The sequence below is a fragment of the Amblyomma americanum genome, chromosome 1 (assembly GCF_052857255.1).
Source record: "Amblyomma americanum isolate KBUSLIRL-KWMA chromosome 1, ASM5285725v1, whole genome shotgun sequence".
Taxonomy (NCBI): Eukaryota; Metazoa; Arthropoda; class Arachnida; order Ixodida; family Ixodidae; genus Amblyomma; species Amblyomma americanum.
The window spans coordinates 109288349-109305052 of record NC_135497.1 but is presented as its reverse complement, the minus strand read 5'-3'; the positions used below and the strand labels follow the sequence as shown (position 1 = coordinate 109305052).

The 16704-nt window shown below is 41.8% G+C and overlaps 1 protein-coding gene across 6 annotated transcripts in view; it reads left to right on the top strand.

Moving 5' to 3' along the window:
• The window catches only part of LOC144113440 (LIM domain-binding protein 2-like), a 302492-nt gene that overhangs the window by 269117 nt on the left and 16671 nt on the right, over positions 1 to 16704 (top strand). For 4 of the 6 annotated variants that reach the window (XM_077646520.1, XM_077646516.1, XM_077646518.1 and 1 more), the window contains exons 6-9: positions 658 to 830; positions 12665 to 12730; positions 13047 to 13181; positions 15865 to 15954. In XM_077646520.1, the coding sequence (XP_077502646.1) occupies positions 658 to 830; positions 12665 to 12730; positions 13047 to 13181; positions 15865 to 15954 (464 nt within the window). The remainder of the gene's footprint in view (positions 1 to 657; positions 831 to 12664; positions 12731 to 13046; positions 13182 to 15864; positions 15955 to 16704) is intronic. The other 2 variants (XM_077646521.1, XM_077646517.1) reach the window with 1 other exon arrangement.

The following is a 16704-nucleotide window of genomic DNA, read 5'->3' as shown; positions in this document are numbered from 1 at the left end:
GCATCATGTGTGCAACAGGTGGCAGCAGTAGTTGATTGCATGTGGACTGTGCTTTCATGTGATGGCATCAGTGTCCAGTGTGAAGTTTTAAAGTTAAGCACTGAAACTCACAGGGAAGACAGCAGGCATGAGGCAGTCAAACGTGGTAAGTTTTTACGAGGAATGGTAAAGACTTATGTAAAGTGCGTGGAGGCCGAAGGAGCCAAAAACCAGTTCATAGGCTTGTTTCAGGGTGCAGCTTTAGTTGAGAATAGTGCACAATGAAGTGTTGCCAGTGCCAGCCTTGTTGTATCATAAGAAAGAAAACCCTGTCCTCAGTTCAGTGCTCAAATGGGGTGGATCATTGTGCTGGCAGTTTGCAACAGTTTGTAATTGCTGATCCTATGAACCGACTAGTCCAACTTGGACATCATGTCTTATTTGAGTTAGGGAGCTAACATTATGTTGCAAGGCTATAACTACCTGCAGCTAACATGCTCCTCTGTATGGAGCAGCATGAGTGTTGATGCTGTTGGTTATAGTTGTTAGTGTGGCCATTTTGATCTTGTAGTCAGTACTCATTAATGTTGTGCAACTTAATCTCGCATTCCATCATTGAATCAATGTTACATTGTTCTTGATGTTTCATATCTTATTGAGTTTTGTCATCTACTGCAGCTATTGGGCGGACCCTAATTCCACGCTACTTCCGAAGCATATTTGAAGGCGGCGTAACGGACCTGTACTTCAACCTGAAGCACCCCAAAGAGTCATTTCACAACACTACCATCACACTGGACTGTGACCAGTGCACCATGGTGACACACCATGGGAAGCCTCCATACAGCAAGGTGAGTCTTGGTATTAGGGTGGTGGGTGCATTACAGCAACACAAGAAACTTGTCTTAACCAGTTATTGATCTGTTGGGGGCCACATTGCAAACCACACTTCACATTTAGGAAGGAGCATGTTCATAATTGTTGACATAAACAGTGGTGCAGTGTCTTAGCACAGTGTGTGCTTTGATACAAATTTGCCATTGTTTTTGTCACAATCAGTGGACTTCCTACGGCACATGCAGTTCACCCTCTTTTGTACCTCCATTTATTCTGTAATGCCTTGTGGGTCTGTTTTGAGGTGGCTGATTTAGTAAGCTGCGGGAGCTTTCACAAGTCGTGTACTGTTGTTACAAAAGTTTAAATCAAAGAGTGGAGTGCACAGTTGATGGCATTGCATGTGGCCTTACCAGTCATCAGCTAGAAATTTCACCACAGGTGCAACAATACATTGAGATGTTGTTTTTTAGTGGGAAGGCTACACCTGAGCTGTGAGATGTGTAGTAGTGAGATGTGGATTAGTGAAGGGCTCCACATAAACTCGGGATATCTTATGTGCATATAAATCTTCTACACAGGCTTTTCGCACTCCATCAAAATTTGGCTTTGGGATTGCACTTGTGAACTCATGCTTGGCAGAGCACTACAACCACTGAGCTTGCTCAGCAATTTCCCCATACATCAAATACACCATTGCCACGTAAGCCATGCAGTTACACCAGTGGTGGCTTTGTCTTCTTGCCTGGCCAGTCTGTGAACTAGCGCCCAGCTTCCTGACCTACACAGCTTTTCTTTTCCATTGGACATCACTGTGGAACACGAAGAAGTATTCACAAGCATTGTTCTTTTCTCTGTGATTGTGAATACAATGTAGCGCTTAGGAAGACAGGCAGCCAAACAAGCAACAGCTTGACATGTCGGAGTGGAGTCAACATTTTACTGCCGTTATTTCGGCCGGGCAAGCCTGCAGTTCATCATTGGGGGCAGGGGTGTGAGCAAACATTGGCCACGTGCTCTGCTGTTTGTATTTCATTTGTGCATTTGGTGCATGTACTGTGAAGCCTCATGGTGAAACTACGTGCTATGGTATTCATTCCTAGTTGCACCATCGATGCCAGAGTTATGCATGGAGAAATCACTATGAGCTGAAGTCTTATAATAACATGTCTAACTCTGGCAACTAATTGTGAGTGAGCCTTTTTCTCGGATACATTTGGTTGACCTTTGTAAGCATTATTGCTTTTTCATTTTGCTGTGACTTGTGCTTGCATCTTTTGCAGTGCATTTTTCTGGTGCCTAATGCCCAGGCCTTTATTGTATGCATGTGACGGCACTGTTAGCTATAAAATACAAATTCAGATACAACTCAAAAACACAGTGGCAAATGCCCTCTCAAAGGAGGCCTTCCAGCCAATGTTGTCGACTTACTGGATTTAAGGTTAAACTTGCTGGTGAGAAGTTCTGTTATTGCTTTTTGAGCTTCCACCATCAAATTAACATGTGAATTCACTAAGAAAAGTGTGAACTGCCTCTTTGATCAAGGGTACCTCCACACTTTTGCAACAGATGGTAAGTCATAATCATGGTGTGGTTTCACCGCAGTCATTTTCTGCAATAGTGAACTGTGTGGTCTTATAGCGATTGCCATGGTATGCCATCTGCGGACTAACCAGATGTAAGCATGACATTTTGAAAGCTTAACGCTGCTTTGATTAAAGATTATGATAGCACATTTGAAAAGAGCAGTTTGAGAGGATGGTGAGGTGGTAAGAGAAGCTGTTGTGTAATCTGAAAGAAAAGAATTCATTCCTGGTAAGGCACCTAAATTTTGTCCTGCTTGGCTTTCTTTCATTCATTGATTGCATTGATTAAAAAAATTGGCTTTGCTGTGACTGTGTTTGCATTGGTCGTGGTAATGCAAGGAACCAGCTCTCATTAGAGTGGCAGATGCATCAGTGTTTTTCATTTAGCGCTGTTTTAGTAGCATGAATACCACAGTGTTGTGGCCAGTTGATTATTATTTATGACAGGTCTTCGGCATAGAATGTGTGTGGGCATAAAGTTGCATAAGGCGGGTATTGAAGCAGTACTAGGTAGTTTCTGGTGAACCGTCATTTTATGCAGCGTGCTTGTTAGTGGTTCATTATGTAATTTTGTGCTTGTAGAGTTTTTACATTTTATCATATCCTAACAAATATAGTGCACTGCCTGGTAGATTTTGTGTGTGTTTGATGAAGTGTAAAAATAGTGTAACGTGCGAACTTCTTGCTTACAGTTTTGTTTCTCTTTTGGAACGCCTGTCTTGCTTCTCTCCGAGCATTTTGTACATGCTTGTCATTCAAGGCCCACAATTACTGTGTTCTGGGCTGGTTGCTGATGATGTGATAAGCTGCAAATGTGTGAAGATAACGTATCAGATTGTACTTCTAGGCTGTTATGAGCAGTACTAAAGATGTGACACTGGTGAGTTTAAGATCCAATTATTTTGGATCACCCTTAATTGAAATGTGTTTTTGCTAGCTTAGAGTTGTCAAACAAACATTTCCCTGCAAAAAATATTTAAGATACTTTAAAATGGAAACCCTGGAGTACTGTCACAAAAGAAAGGCCTTTGTATTACTTCTTCAACAAAGAGCGCTGTGGCTGAAATGCAAGCATCATGTAGTGAACTGCCCAGTCTGAGAAACACACACAGAAGGATGAAGAACGAGGCAAACACAGCGTTTCATGATGCTTCATAACCAACTAGCCTACCCAAATGTCTTAAGGAAATGCAAGATTGCAACCGCTCGTTTGCTGTACTTGAAGTTGCAATTGCATGTTCTGGTACTCCTTGACTGTTTGTTTGATGCTTGGATCCTGAAAGGTATTCTGTTCAGGTGGTGCCAAATGCTGAGGCAGGCAGGTTCTGTCACAGATTGGGCATCACATTTTTGAAGAACGGCTTCACTCTCTTATCAGAATGAGCTTTCTCCGAAAGTCAGAATTTGATGCATTGAGTGAGAGCTCGCTTAGAATGGCGGACTCGGGAATGTTTTGTGAGCTTGCTAATGTCGTGACATGTTTATATGTTCACACGAGCGTTTATAGTCAAGGAAATCAAGTGAAGGAGCACTGTATTCCAGTCGTTGGTATGCAGGTACCTATTAGTAAGCATGTGGTATATGTGGCAGCTTATTTTGATTTCTCAAAGATGCAAAGTGTGTAACTTCTTTTTGATTGATTGGCATGTCATATTTATCAACACCATAAATGCAGACTTTTCCCTTTAAGTGCATGTTCATGTACAATTCACGGGAGATCACTTTTTTTGCGGACTAGTTGGCTGTGTGGCACACCTAGGCCATCCTGATTGGCTGTTTTCTTATTTCAAGGCTGCTGGCGTGTCAGTGTTCGTTGCATATCCTTTTGTCAAGTGATTTCTGAATGTCTTCAATCTCGAGGTGTTAACGTGGTTGCAGTGGTGTTTTGTGTCGGTGTTTTTGCCTTGAAAAATCTCTACATGCACAGTAATCACGAAATTGAAATCTGAAAGGAGGAGCTCGGTGTATTTAATTAAATACGAGCGATTGTTTTTACCATCTGTTTTGTTCAGTGCCAGCGTGCACCTCCTGCGTGATGTCGCATACTGGCAAGCAGCCTGTCAGGTTCCATTTGATCATTTTTTGACTCGTAAGCAACATGTTGATTTCCATCTGGATGGAAATCCTGAAACCAGTACTCGGAATCAAGTTATGCAACGTTTTACTCAGTGCCTGTGATTGGAACTTGCTGGGTGATGCCCTTATTCGCTGAACGAAACAGATTGTATCCTTCGTCGATGACCTTTGTAATTTTGTGCCTGTACCCCTTTAATTTTGTGCGCCATGTATGAAGACCCTGCTGCTGCAGGTAAGAACTGCCGCTTTAAAAATGCTGTAGTGGACAGTTTGCTCAACTCTGCACATAAGTAGCACTGTTCACAGGTCATGCTGTGTGTGGATGCTATGTGCATTTCCAGCATAGCAAAACATTTCTCATCAAATGCCTGCCCACCTTGAATCGTGTGACATTTTGCAATTAGCATTAATGTGGTACTGAAAAACCTTTTGCAAAAGCTGAAAAATAGGGTCATTAGGTACTGTGAGTCGTCACTTGTGGATTGTCTTGCTGCATCACTATTTTAAAGATGATTGGTGGTAGTAGAGTTAACGGCAATCGCAAGTTTCCCTTGGGGCCTGTGAGTTTTCTGAGCCCATCTTGTCATTCCTTCTACTCTGGGAGCTGTGTTTCTACCACGACATTGTGAAGTGCCTGTTGTTGTCTGTGTAGCGACAGGCGACTTGCTGTGCTTTGTGTTTTCTTTTTCCTCTCATGCATGTAAACCAGTTACAACTACTGATTTAGGCAGGTGTTGCCACATTTGGTCAACCTCCTTTTGTGGTCTGTTCCCATTGCACCTGGCATTCATGATTCTGGGGGAATCTGACCAGTAATAGCCACCTGTGTGCTATAATGTGTAAGAAGCGGGGATGATGTTTTAGGAAAATTATGGGGATTTGAAACAGGCACTCTGCAAAATTAGCAATGAATCTGCAGTAAAAGCGCTAGGCCCTCTGTAGTGCATGGAGAAGCTATATTTGGTTTGAGTTTTTCAGCATGATTCTAATAATTGGTAAAATGAATATATACTGGAAACACACTTAGTATTTCACGCTGCCATTATATCCCCTCTTCCAGAAAGTTACTAGGCCTTGTTGACATGCTAAAGATATTTCTGTGTTAGAAGTTTTCTTATTATTGTAGGAGCAGTAGCAACAGGGATTTTTCTGCTCGGAATTAAAGTTGGAATCTTATCCTAAGAAACTGTGCATTTTGACTGCTTTAATTTGTGATTGGAGACAGCTTCTGGGGATTTTAACTCACCAGATGTATGCAAACTACATTTTATACATGGTTGTGTTTCTTTTGAATCAGATTGAAGTGCTTCAGACAGCCACAGGCGGCCTCCCTATGGTTTGTCTGGCCTGTAGCATTTCAGCCTGATGCATGCATGACTTTGGGTGGGTTATACTTCTTGTAATGGTCCAATGTATTAAGGGTCCACATTAATGGATTTTTTTGCTTTGGTAAATAGACTGAAGACACTGGGAGGTGTAAATAAAACTGCATATGCAGAGCTGGCTATTTACAGCACTGTGGCAATGCCTCCTTACAGCCATCATGGGACATATGGCAGCAGTATTGTCATTACTGTACTCGATGCCCAAGACTATACAGCCACTGTGGTGGCAGCAAAAGCATTGTGTAAGCTTGCATGGTCATCACAAGCTTGGGAAGCTAGTGCAGTTGAATGATGCTTTTCCTTAAACTGCTAAGGATTTCCAGGACAGCTGCACCCATTGACCAAACTTTTTCTGTACACTTTGTCAATGCGACTATTCATGCTTTCTTTTGCATTTGGCTTAAATGTCGGCTACCGGCTGACTTTTAGCTGTGTACATCGCCTCTTCAGTTGCTTGGTGTGGAGCTAAATAGGGGTCATGGAAGGACTACATCGGTGTTTTGTGTGACAAGCAGCTGAGCTATGAGGGCACCCAACACAAATGAGTTATATGAAGTCTTCCTCTTTGACCATGGTGGCCAAGTAGGGTCAGGATGGTTTATTCAGGCTGCTAGCGTACATGTTTACCAAAGTACTATATTTACATGAATTCAAACAACATTTTATGTGTAATTACAAGCTTGGTAGAAGAGAAATTACCTCAAGTTCTTTTCAGAACCATGTTCTGAATGTTACGGATTTTGTTTTTCTTGTCAATTTAATGCCTTGGTGCAGCAGTCTAACCAGCCTTTCTGTGATGCTAGCAAGAAAACAAATGCACTTGCAAGTGAGGCAGGAATGGTGCCGGGATCTTTGTCCTGGGAACAGGCTATAACTAATTTCCTCCATGGGGAGGCCCGAGTGGGGGCAGGCAGGAATTCTTGAGCATCAATTGCCTCCGACTTGCACCCCTCGGCAGGGCCCACTATACCACATTTGCTTCAAAGTGTGTCACCAATGTGCTGCCTTGAAAAATAGGTCAGTGCACGCTGCTGGGTGTGCACTCTGTGTCATCCTTTGCGCGCTGCCTAGGAAAAGCATAGCGGCGATTCCGCATTGCACAGGCCTTACACTAGGCGCTGCGCTGCAAGATAACACTATATGGTTTCCAGGCTTCTTGCTTGCAGCAGAGCATGAGTATGCATTTCTTGCGTTCTCATTGTAGGCATTCAGCTACAGCTGTATTAGGTGGGGTTTATCGGTGTTATGAACATATTGTTTTGTTAAATTAAATTTGCTTAGTTTATTTTTTCTCTTCAGAAGTGCTCCTTCATGTTATCCTCTTGTTAGGGGGGGGGGGGGATCGGAGCAAACTTTATTTTTTGACTTAGAGTGGTGAAACTTGGCAGACTGGTTTGAAATAGTGTAACAGGCAGTTTCACAGTGATATCTTCAGTAATTATTTTATCATTGTTTATATGTTGGTCACATGTTGCTTGCTTGTGGAAAGCCTAGCGTGACAGCAAAATGGGTTATGGGTCTTTAAATGCTTTTAATAGTTACTAAGAAGTATGGTCTAAGTCAAATAAAGATTCTCTTAATTTCTTTTTAAATTTCTCTGCTCTTTTTCTAAACAACACAGTATGCACCTTCTCTTTTATGTTTACAACGTATCATGCTCCAATTATTGTGCAATAAAAAATGGCGAGCCTAAATGGTAAATCTGGAACTGTCTTGACATAAGGCACATTTCAGCAATTACAACAAAGCAAATGGGATTAAAATCCGTGCTCCCATTGCCGTGTTATGCTTTCCATGGGCAAGATGGTAAGCTCGAGACAAACTTTTCGAGAAAACAAGCCTGAAAGTTCTAAACTAGCACACACTTATCTATGTGTAGACGCTGACAAATATATTTACTTGGACCGCTTAGAGTTTGTTTTTGGGTGAAATATTTCATTACAACATAGAAAGAGTGTTGTAGATACCAAAAAGTGTGCTTTTCAAAAATCTGTCTTTTTTCGCGATTTTTGCGATCTGATCCCCATATTCCTCCTTAATAAGATATTCCTCTTCCATTGTTGTGTGGCACTGCATGAGCTTGATGACTGTTCACAAACTGCATACAGGTGTCAAGCAACAAGGAAGCATGGGGTTTGTACCAATAAAATAGGTTTGTTTTGCACGATCATTTTGTCAGAACCTTTTGAAATTTCCCTTTTTTACATGGCCACTCTGCACTTGTGCACCTCTCCTTCTCGGTCATCTCCCTAGCTTGAGTGGTTGAATTTAAACTGCCAGCATTTTTAGATGGAAGCAGCTGCAAGTGTACACCTGCGACTTTGCATGCGCAGTTCGCACCTCATGAAAGCAGATTGTGCCTGCATTGGTCATATGTGTTTGTTTTTAATCAGATTTCTGGGTAGCAGAGGAATTCTCAGGCACTCGCTAGAGGGCACCACATCTTGTGATAAAAGAGAATTGTGGCATTCAGTTTACGTTTAGTCAACTTGTCTGCAGATTTATAGGAATGCTGAGCGAGCGGCTAGCTTGAAAGGTGACCTCTGTGCCAGCTACATACGGTAGTAATGTGCTCTCCCCTCGCCACCTTATATTTTGTGCACATCCCTTCATTGTGCTTGACTGATGGTACAGGCTTGTGGTGGAAATGTGGTACTTGTGTGCACCATAATGGCAATCAGAAATTACTTAAAAAATCTGTAATAACTTCACTTTGAAAGAAGTACTTGCAGGCTTTGTTTTGCATGATAATTGTGATGTCCCCAGGCTTCTGTAGCGAGAAACTATCATGAGGAAGGTGATGCTAACTGCAAAAAGTTGATCGATTGGCATTTCAGTACCGTTTGGAAGCCAGTATGTTGCAGGGGTATCACATAGGATTCCAGACATCAATGTTTACTGATTTCTTGTGGTCAGCATTAGTTTTTTTTATCAGTATATGCCACTCTTCAGTTTGGCTACCAACTGATATCTGCTGGTGTTCAGAAAAGCTACATATGAGAGGTGTCCAATAAGTTGTGCCTCCTGGCCTTCAACTTTTGTAATATGTGATGTAATGGAAAGATGTCCCTGGAGCACGGCACTTTTTGATGTGCAGCTACACCAGTGGTAAATGCACTCACCTGTACTACTGTTGTAGTCTCTGCATACCAGTCTAAAAGGAAAGGAGGGCTGTTCTGATTTATTTACCCTAGAGTGTGGGCCTTGCACCATTGGACTTCTGGCTGTTTCTCAATATGAAGGAACACCAGAACAGTACATGGTTTATGTCAGACAGAGAGGTCTCCAATGCACTGTGTTGCTGGTGTCAACAGCTGCCTTCATTCTCTGCGGTGGTTTGTAGGGTGCATCACTGCTGATGGGGACTGAAAGGCGATGTGGTCCTGGCAAAGAGAACATTCAAAACTTTCACTTCAACAAACATCTTTCTACCCCGTCACTTAATACAGAAAGTTAGAGCCGAGGAGGCAAAACTGCTGAACACCTCTGGTGTATTCACGGAAGAAGTTGGCACACTTCTAGTCTGTAACCAAATAAGTCGCAAGTCTTACACGAAGGCATCTTGGCAGGTGATAACTTCGTACGATGTGTGGTACATAGAAAACTTGTTAATATGAAAGACTTCATTTGCAGTGAGGAGTTTAACAGTACAGTGGCAACACGAATGGTGCAGAACAGTGTAATGCAAACAATGAACATAAATATTTATTAGACATTGATTGATGAACATTAGATAATGGTGCAGTTTGTCCTCACGAAAAATGATCACAAATCAGAAATGCAAACCAAGATATTTTATTCTGAGACATCCCCCAACCACTATCTGGCTTTAGTGTTTGACTTATGCGTTGCATATTTTGTTTGATGTGTGCAGTGCGATATAAACATTGCCACTCACATGTTACTGTGATATCTGCATCTGGCATGTGCTGAATAAATTCAGTAACTTATCCATGGCTAAGATGAATCCAGCCCTGACCAGGCTGTTCTCACTCTTGCCTGACTGCACCCTTCTCCTGCTTGAAGTTACTCACTCTTGTCTACTTTTATGACTCTTGACATGCACGCTGCATTGTAATTGTTCTATAATGATCATAGCAATGTAGAAAAATGGCAGTCTCTAAAAAGGTATGCATTTTTTCCCACTACTATAGACTTTTTCAACGCGATTGCACCGTATCGCTGGCTGGACTGCTTTTTGTACCTGGCGCTACCAATCCACCGCACCTGGGGCCGGGGTGTGCAGCAGCTAAGTGAACAATAGGGCGATGCCCAGGGAGCGACTGGAAGCGCCCGGTGAAAAAAGCAGTCCAGCGAGCAATATGGCGGCAGTCAGGTTGGAAAGGTCTATAGCTTAGTTTAGTGATGTAGCTTTACTACAGTTTACAGAAGTTGTGTTCTGTGTGGGCTTTCTAGGCTAATCTGCTAAATTTCCTGTGCCTGTGTTAGGCACACAGTATGCACCTCTGAGTTTACCATTCTTTGTTTCCTGATTTTGTGGGTATGTTCTTGCCTTGTGAAGTTCTCAAGTTGATGTGGCTTTGAAAGTGTACATAATCCTCAGTGCAAGTGCCAAAACTGCATACCTAAACAACTGCTACTTTTGTAAATATGGACATAACAGGCTTTATTGAAGCCCTGAAGACTTGTTTTCGCTGGTCTTAAGCAGTTTCTGAGCTGAATACGTGTCATTGCATTACGAAAGATGTTAGAAGTTCAAAATTTTAAAGCTTGGCTGTGACGTACTTATTTATTTTATTTTTGTAAACATCAGAATTGAAAGGAATTGATGTGGTGATGTTCTGCAATGTACATTATGCAGGAAACTCATGGTAAAAAAACAACAAAAAACTGTCTTCATGCCCTGGAGAGATTGATCGGATTGTTCAGTATGTTGTCATTGTGAGGCAGCTGTAATTGTCTGTAGCAATTTAGTCTAATTTTGTTACGGACAGCTTTAATGGCCGTTGTAAAATCAGCTTCTGTGGGGACTTTATGGTTGTTGGAGGGGTCATTTGGAGCAGACCATTTTGTTTCACATTTCCTTGAGAAGAGAAGAGTTGCATTGTTAGTAGCAAAGGGGTGCAAGTAAATTTATATTGGCTGCGGTCCTTAGAGGTGCACTAAAGAAGAATCTGAACTCATCTTTTAACCACGGGAACTCTATCAACACGTTCCGGGCATTCTTAGAAACTTAGAATTATAGTCCTGTGCGGTCAATTGCCCTAATTAAATCGGATTAAACGTCCTGGCTGCTGCCCTTTTTTTGAACTGAACGTGGCAGGTAAGAGTCAACCAACGTGTCAGCCAGTCACGTGGTGGCTTGCCGGCCATCAGCGGAGTGATACGTAAATCAAAGAGTGCACGCGTATTTTTAATTCCGTGGGCCTAATTTGCGGCTTATTGTCTGTGACTGAAACTTTATTCACAGAAACAAAAAACAAAATAAAGGCGAAAGCAGAGCCGCCACTGGGCTGGCTGAAAGGCACTCCACGCGTTTGTTGACTCCGCCTACCTACCGCGTTGAGTTCAAAAAAGGCGGGAGCCAGGACGCTTAATCCGATTTAATTACGGCAATCGGCCGCACAGGATAATAATTTGAAGTTTCTAAGAATGCCCAGAACGTGCAGATAGAGTTCCCACTGTGAAAAGATGAGTTCATATTCCTCTTTAGTGCACCTTTAACTGCTGGCTGGCTTGAAGAATCTGCTGAAAAAAAAAAAAATGCTGATAATTCTCCAAATCTGCACTTATTCCCAATGTTTTGCATATTTATATATTTCTTAAGGTAAAGGTATCTTTTGTTGCCAATTCTTTGTTTTCTTTCATTGTCAATAGTTCACAAGCGAACGCCCTGTTTTATCCAAAAGTTTTCAAATTTCTATTTTAAATGGGCTAAGACCAAATACATAGCACATTGTATATCTTCATATGCTATTTTCTTGTAATGTTAGGTGTGTTATTGTATGAGAAAAACCTTGTATGAAGAACAAGTGCATACTTATTGCACTGTAGCTGGTTATGGCTTATTTCCCGTCTTTTTAATGTCAATTTTTTTGCTTGAGCTGCAGCTTCTATTAATCATGTACGGCATCTCTCCTAATGCTTTGTGGGAACGTCTTGTTTGAGCACCTATATGCATGAAGGAGCATTTGGCATCCTTCTCTCTATCTTCTGTGCTTACTTTAAATACATACTGTGGTATTATGCCATTTTTTGTAGTGCAGCCGATTCTCTTGTTTAGAGTGGTTGTTTGAGCTGGTGCAGACTTTTCTGAATGGGAGCGAGGAGGTGGTTCAGCTGTGTGACCTGTTGCTCAGGTGGGGGTCAGATGGAGAAGAGGCTGCTCTAGGTGAGGGAAGGGAGACAGGAGAGGAGACCTACCCTTAATTGATTGGGTTGCCATGGCGAGCTGGCTGTATTGATCCTGTTGCCATGGCAACAGCTCCACATGTTTTGGCTTCTGGGTTCTCTCCCTCTCTCTCCCATGGTATTGATTAAAGGGCGGACCTTTGCTGCCTGCTTCCTGCCCTTTTGGAGGAGGGGAAGGGCAGCAAAACTTTGTCAAAGTATTTGCATACAGTTTGGCTAAAGTTTACTGGAATCAGCAGGCTTACAGTAGAGAGAGAGTGAATGAGGGGGAGTTTGGCATTGGTAAAGGGGTTCTTCTGCAGAGGTAGCTCAATGAAGTGTATGGTCTTATTGGCTTACTTTTGTGTGGTCGTTGAATGCCTTGTTTGACTGTTGCGTTTGCTTTTAGGTTTGATGCATTTTCTTACTTTGTTCTTTGTTTCTTTTCTTTAGGGGCTTGGAGGGCAGTACCCAGCAGATCCCTTGAAGGAGCAACTTGCCAAAGACAGTGCTGTCATTGTGAGTATTGCTCTAAGAATAAACATCTAAAATTGTTGTCTGCCTTTGTGGAACTTTGGTTTGCTCATGCACTTCATTATTAACTATCGGAGTACCCTTGTTTGTGGTGGACAGCATATGAAGCGTTTTCTCAGACTTGTTGGATCTGTTCACTTATTCCATATAGTGCAGTTTGTGTATATTGGTTTTTTATAGCTATTTTTCCATGCAGAAACCTTCATAACACTTTCTTTTGGGGGGGGGGGGGGGGGGGGAATTAATGTTGCATTGTGCACATTGTTTTTGAAGTTCCTGACCCAACTCTGCCTTTTGACAGGTTTGCACAGAGGGCCGCCTCATCCTTGAATTCACTTTCGATGATCTGATGCGAATCAAGTCTTGGCACTTTGCAACACGCACACATCGAGAACTGGTCCCACGAAGCCTAATTGCCATCCAGGTGAGATATGCGGTACGTTGCTCAAATTTTTTATTCTACACTTTTAGTGTAGTCTTTCCACTAAAATCGACCTTGCCAAGCCTTGCTGCATATCTTGGCCGAGAAGTTTGTGTGCATATTTTTTCTAAGATTTTAGTGAATGCTGAAGCACAGAAAGGGCACTTGGTGGGGCATACAGCTCAAGTTGAAAATTGGCTTACAGAAGTTTGTGTGTGCACAAAAACATGAAAAAGGAGTGATCTAAGGTCAATGAAAAGGATGCTAAATATGAATAATTGATAGTTCGCAGCTTTGATTACTGAAGAACATGATGTAGCATTTTTGAAGGACCACATGGGGATCCAAGTTTGTTCTATCATTATGCTTGTTACAGCCAATTTTGTTCAGATACCAGGCGTCTAATTGGAAATTCAAATAGTTGTGCAAATAATGCATATTCATAATAAACACAAATGGACACTGCAATCTTTGTGCTTGCTTTTGTAATCTGCAGTTATTTTTCCCTAACAGTATGCAGACAGCCTCCTAACGGGGGTTTTTTTCCTTTGCTTCTTGTAAAAGTATTGTTGCAGCAGTAATTGTATCTACTGTTAGTTTTCTGCAAATAATGTGCTGTTAGTGTCGGAGTTATATTGGCCATGGCATCAGGTCATGGCATCAGTTATATTGGCATCAGGTCAGTTAGGCTTTGAAACCTTAGCATGCCTAAAGGCTGTAGCAACTGCCAGCTGTATAACTAAGTAGTAAGCACTGTCTTCAACACTTCAATGAATACTGCAGTTTGCAGCAGTTTTGCTGTAGCCATATAAAGTTGAAATCTGGTTTCTTTGACTTAACATGCTATATGAGAGCAACGTGCACACTGTTCCAGAATACGTGGGATGGAAGTGGGATGGAAAAGTGTGCATGTGCCTAGATGAATCAGAAAAATGGCTGAACAAACTGCTGGTTTGTGCAAATTTTTTGTTGGGCACTTACTTTTATTTGCTTTTATTAAGAGAGTGCAATACTTTTTTTAGGCTTGTTTTATTTGCAATTAAATACATGTTACATGGGAAATAGAAGTTAGTGTCAGGGGCACCTCCTGTTACAAAACAGATACAACTGAATTCATATAGTCTAGGTGCGGGCTATGGTCCGCACCCTGTGTATCGTGCACAAGGGCGAATTTTGGCATAAAATAAGTTTTTGCTTAGATAGACCCGCACATGATGCATAGTCCACGGTGATAACTTCAGGTGAAAATAAGTTCGTTAGATTGTCCGCTGATGTTGCAGAGAAGCAGCAAAGATTTTCTTCAGATCTTTGATTGAAGCTGCCCACCTTCTTGCACTTTTTTCATCGACATCAAATTCTCTCTCCCCTGCTTGGTTCGACTTTACTTCTTGCACATACTCCACTACAGCTCGAATGCTGTCGGGAAGGTTCTTCATTTTTTTTGTCGCCATTGCAGCCATTCTTCAAGGAGTACAACAGCTCTGGCATTATTAAGCGAGGTTTTTCGCATGTGCTTGCAAATCCATGCACTGACAAGCAGCCACTCTAAGTACTGCCAGCATCATTTGCTTGTTTATTAAAGCTGATTCCATATCGGAGCTGATTTCATTATGTGATTTAGCATGGCAAAATGTCGCAGCCGCAGTAGTGTCGTGTTTTTTTTTTACTTCAACAGCCATGCTAGCCTTCTTCAGATATGGCAAACAATCTTAAAACGTTCATTCGTCTATAGTCCGCACCACATGAAATGTCTGCTTTTAAACATGTGTAGTCCGCAGTCTACAGTCTGGAAAATACAGTATTGCATTGTTTTTTTTTTCAATTTCACAAAGTAAGCAAAGTTCTAATTCAGCTAAGTTTTTCTATAAGAAAAACTAAATCAGCAATGAGTGTGCCCACTGATTCGTAGTGCTGTTTTGTTGGTGTTTTTTCCAGTTTTTGTAGCAGTGGTTGGCCTTTTTCACTACTAATTGTTTCATATGTATGGCCAAGTGGAACTAGACTTTGGTGGAAAAAGCCTGCATTTTCAGTTTTGTTCAAAGCAATTTTGAAGCAATTTCATTGCTTACCTTACTGCTGCCATGATAAAGAACAGTGTGAACAGTATCTGTGTGGTAACTGTGCCAGGTGTCATGTAACAAGGACTTGGGTGTCAGCAGAGAGAGACCACCTTTGTGCATTTCTTTTATTTTTAATAGCAGGCACATTGTCTTAGTCATGAATTTTCTGGTGGTTTTACACTGTTAAGTAGACAGCTGGGCCTGCCACTCTGTCAGTACTTTTGGCAGTAAATACATGTAGCAGGCATTTCTTAGTGTTACACTATAAGCTTTAACTTGAATTGAAATTGGCAGACAGCTAGCTGCTTTAGACCTTTTCATGGGTGCACAGTTTGGTACTGAAGACATTTCGTGCTGAGAAACCAATGGTTTTGTACATTATGAACCCTTGCCAAGGATGTCAGAATTTTTTGAGTCTGGCAGTTTGTGTCCAGGCTTTTGTTACTGTGGGGTTCAATGTATTGCACTACCCCCTTTGAACATTTTGTGAAGGCTAGTACTTCTCTGCAAGGGGGTAACCATTTTAATATTAGCTGCTTGTAAAATTTGTTTTTACAAGTTATCGCTAAATTCTTTGCTTGGCTTGTGCATTGAGTTTCATTTGGATTACATTGCTCGTTTGTACGTTGCTATTTCAGGCTCAGCAGCAAGACCCTGGAATGTTGGAGCAGCTGTCAAAGAATATCACAAGACAGGGCCTGACGAATTCAACATTGAACTATCTCAGGGTGTGTGAACATAATTTAAGACTTAATTCATGGACTTATTGAACTCTGCCAGTGTTGTTAGCATTGTTTTCAGTGACCACACTCAGTGAAAAGGCTTCTTGTTTTCTGTACTGTCCTAAAGAGCATAGTTAAACCCTTAGCTGTATTTACTCATATTAGTCGGTGCGAAATTAATTGGTTTGATGGTGTTTTCGCTGGATACATTTGCAGTGTTGAAATTTTTCTGGCTGTAGTTGTGATGGGCTAGCCATTGCTTTTTTTTTTTTGTTCTTGCTCAGCGGTGGTAGACAGTGCAGTAGTTGTAATAGTCTAATTTGTCCTTGATGAAGGTCTGGTGAGGTTCACACAGATTCGGACAGAATCGCACATGCACGCAACGGAAACAACATAAGCCATTGTGATAGAGCCCGTCTGCTACCAGACTTGTAGAGGTTCTTTTTTTTTCTTTTTGCAAATCAGCAGTGTGTAGTAGAAAGTGTTCTTTGTTATCAGAAGCTTGAGGAAGGATGAGAGAAATCTCGTGCACATTGAACTTGTTATGGCGCTGCTGGAAATTAAGGCACCACATCCCTGCAAACTTAATATCATCTGCCCGCATAACTTTCTGCCGCCCCCTGCTACACTTACGCCTTCTCCAACATGGCTGTTCTTGTCAGCATCTTCTTCAGCTTGTCTGTTCTTGAGCCTAAGCTTGGAGCATGCAGCCTCCCGGGCTTCTTGGAAAAAGGTAGCAAATGCTGCTGTCTTCAT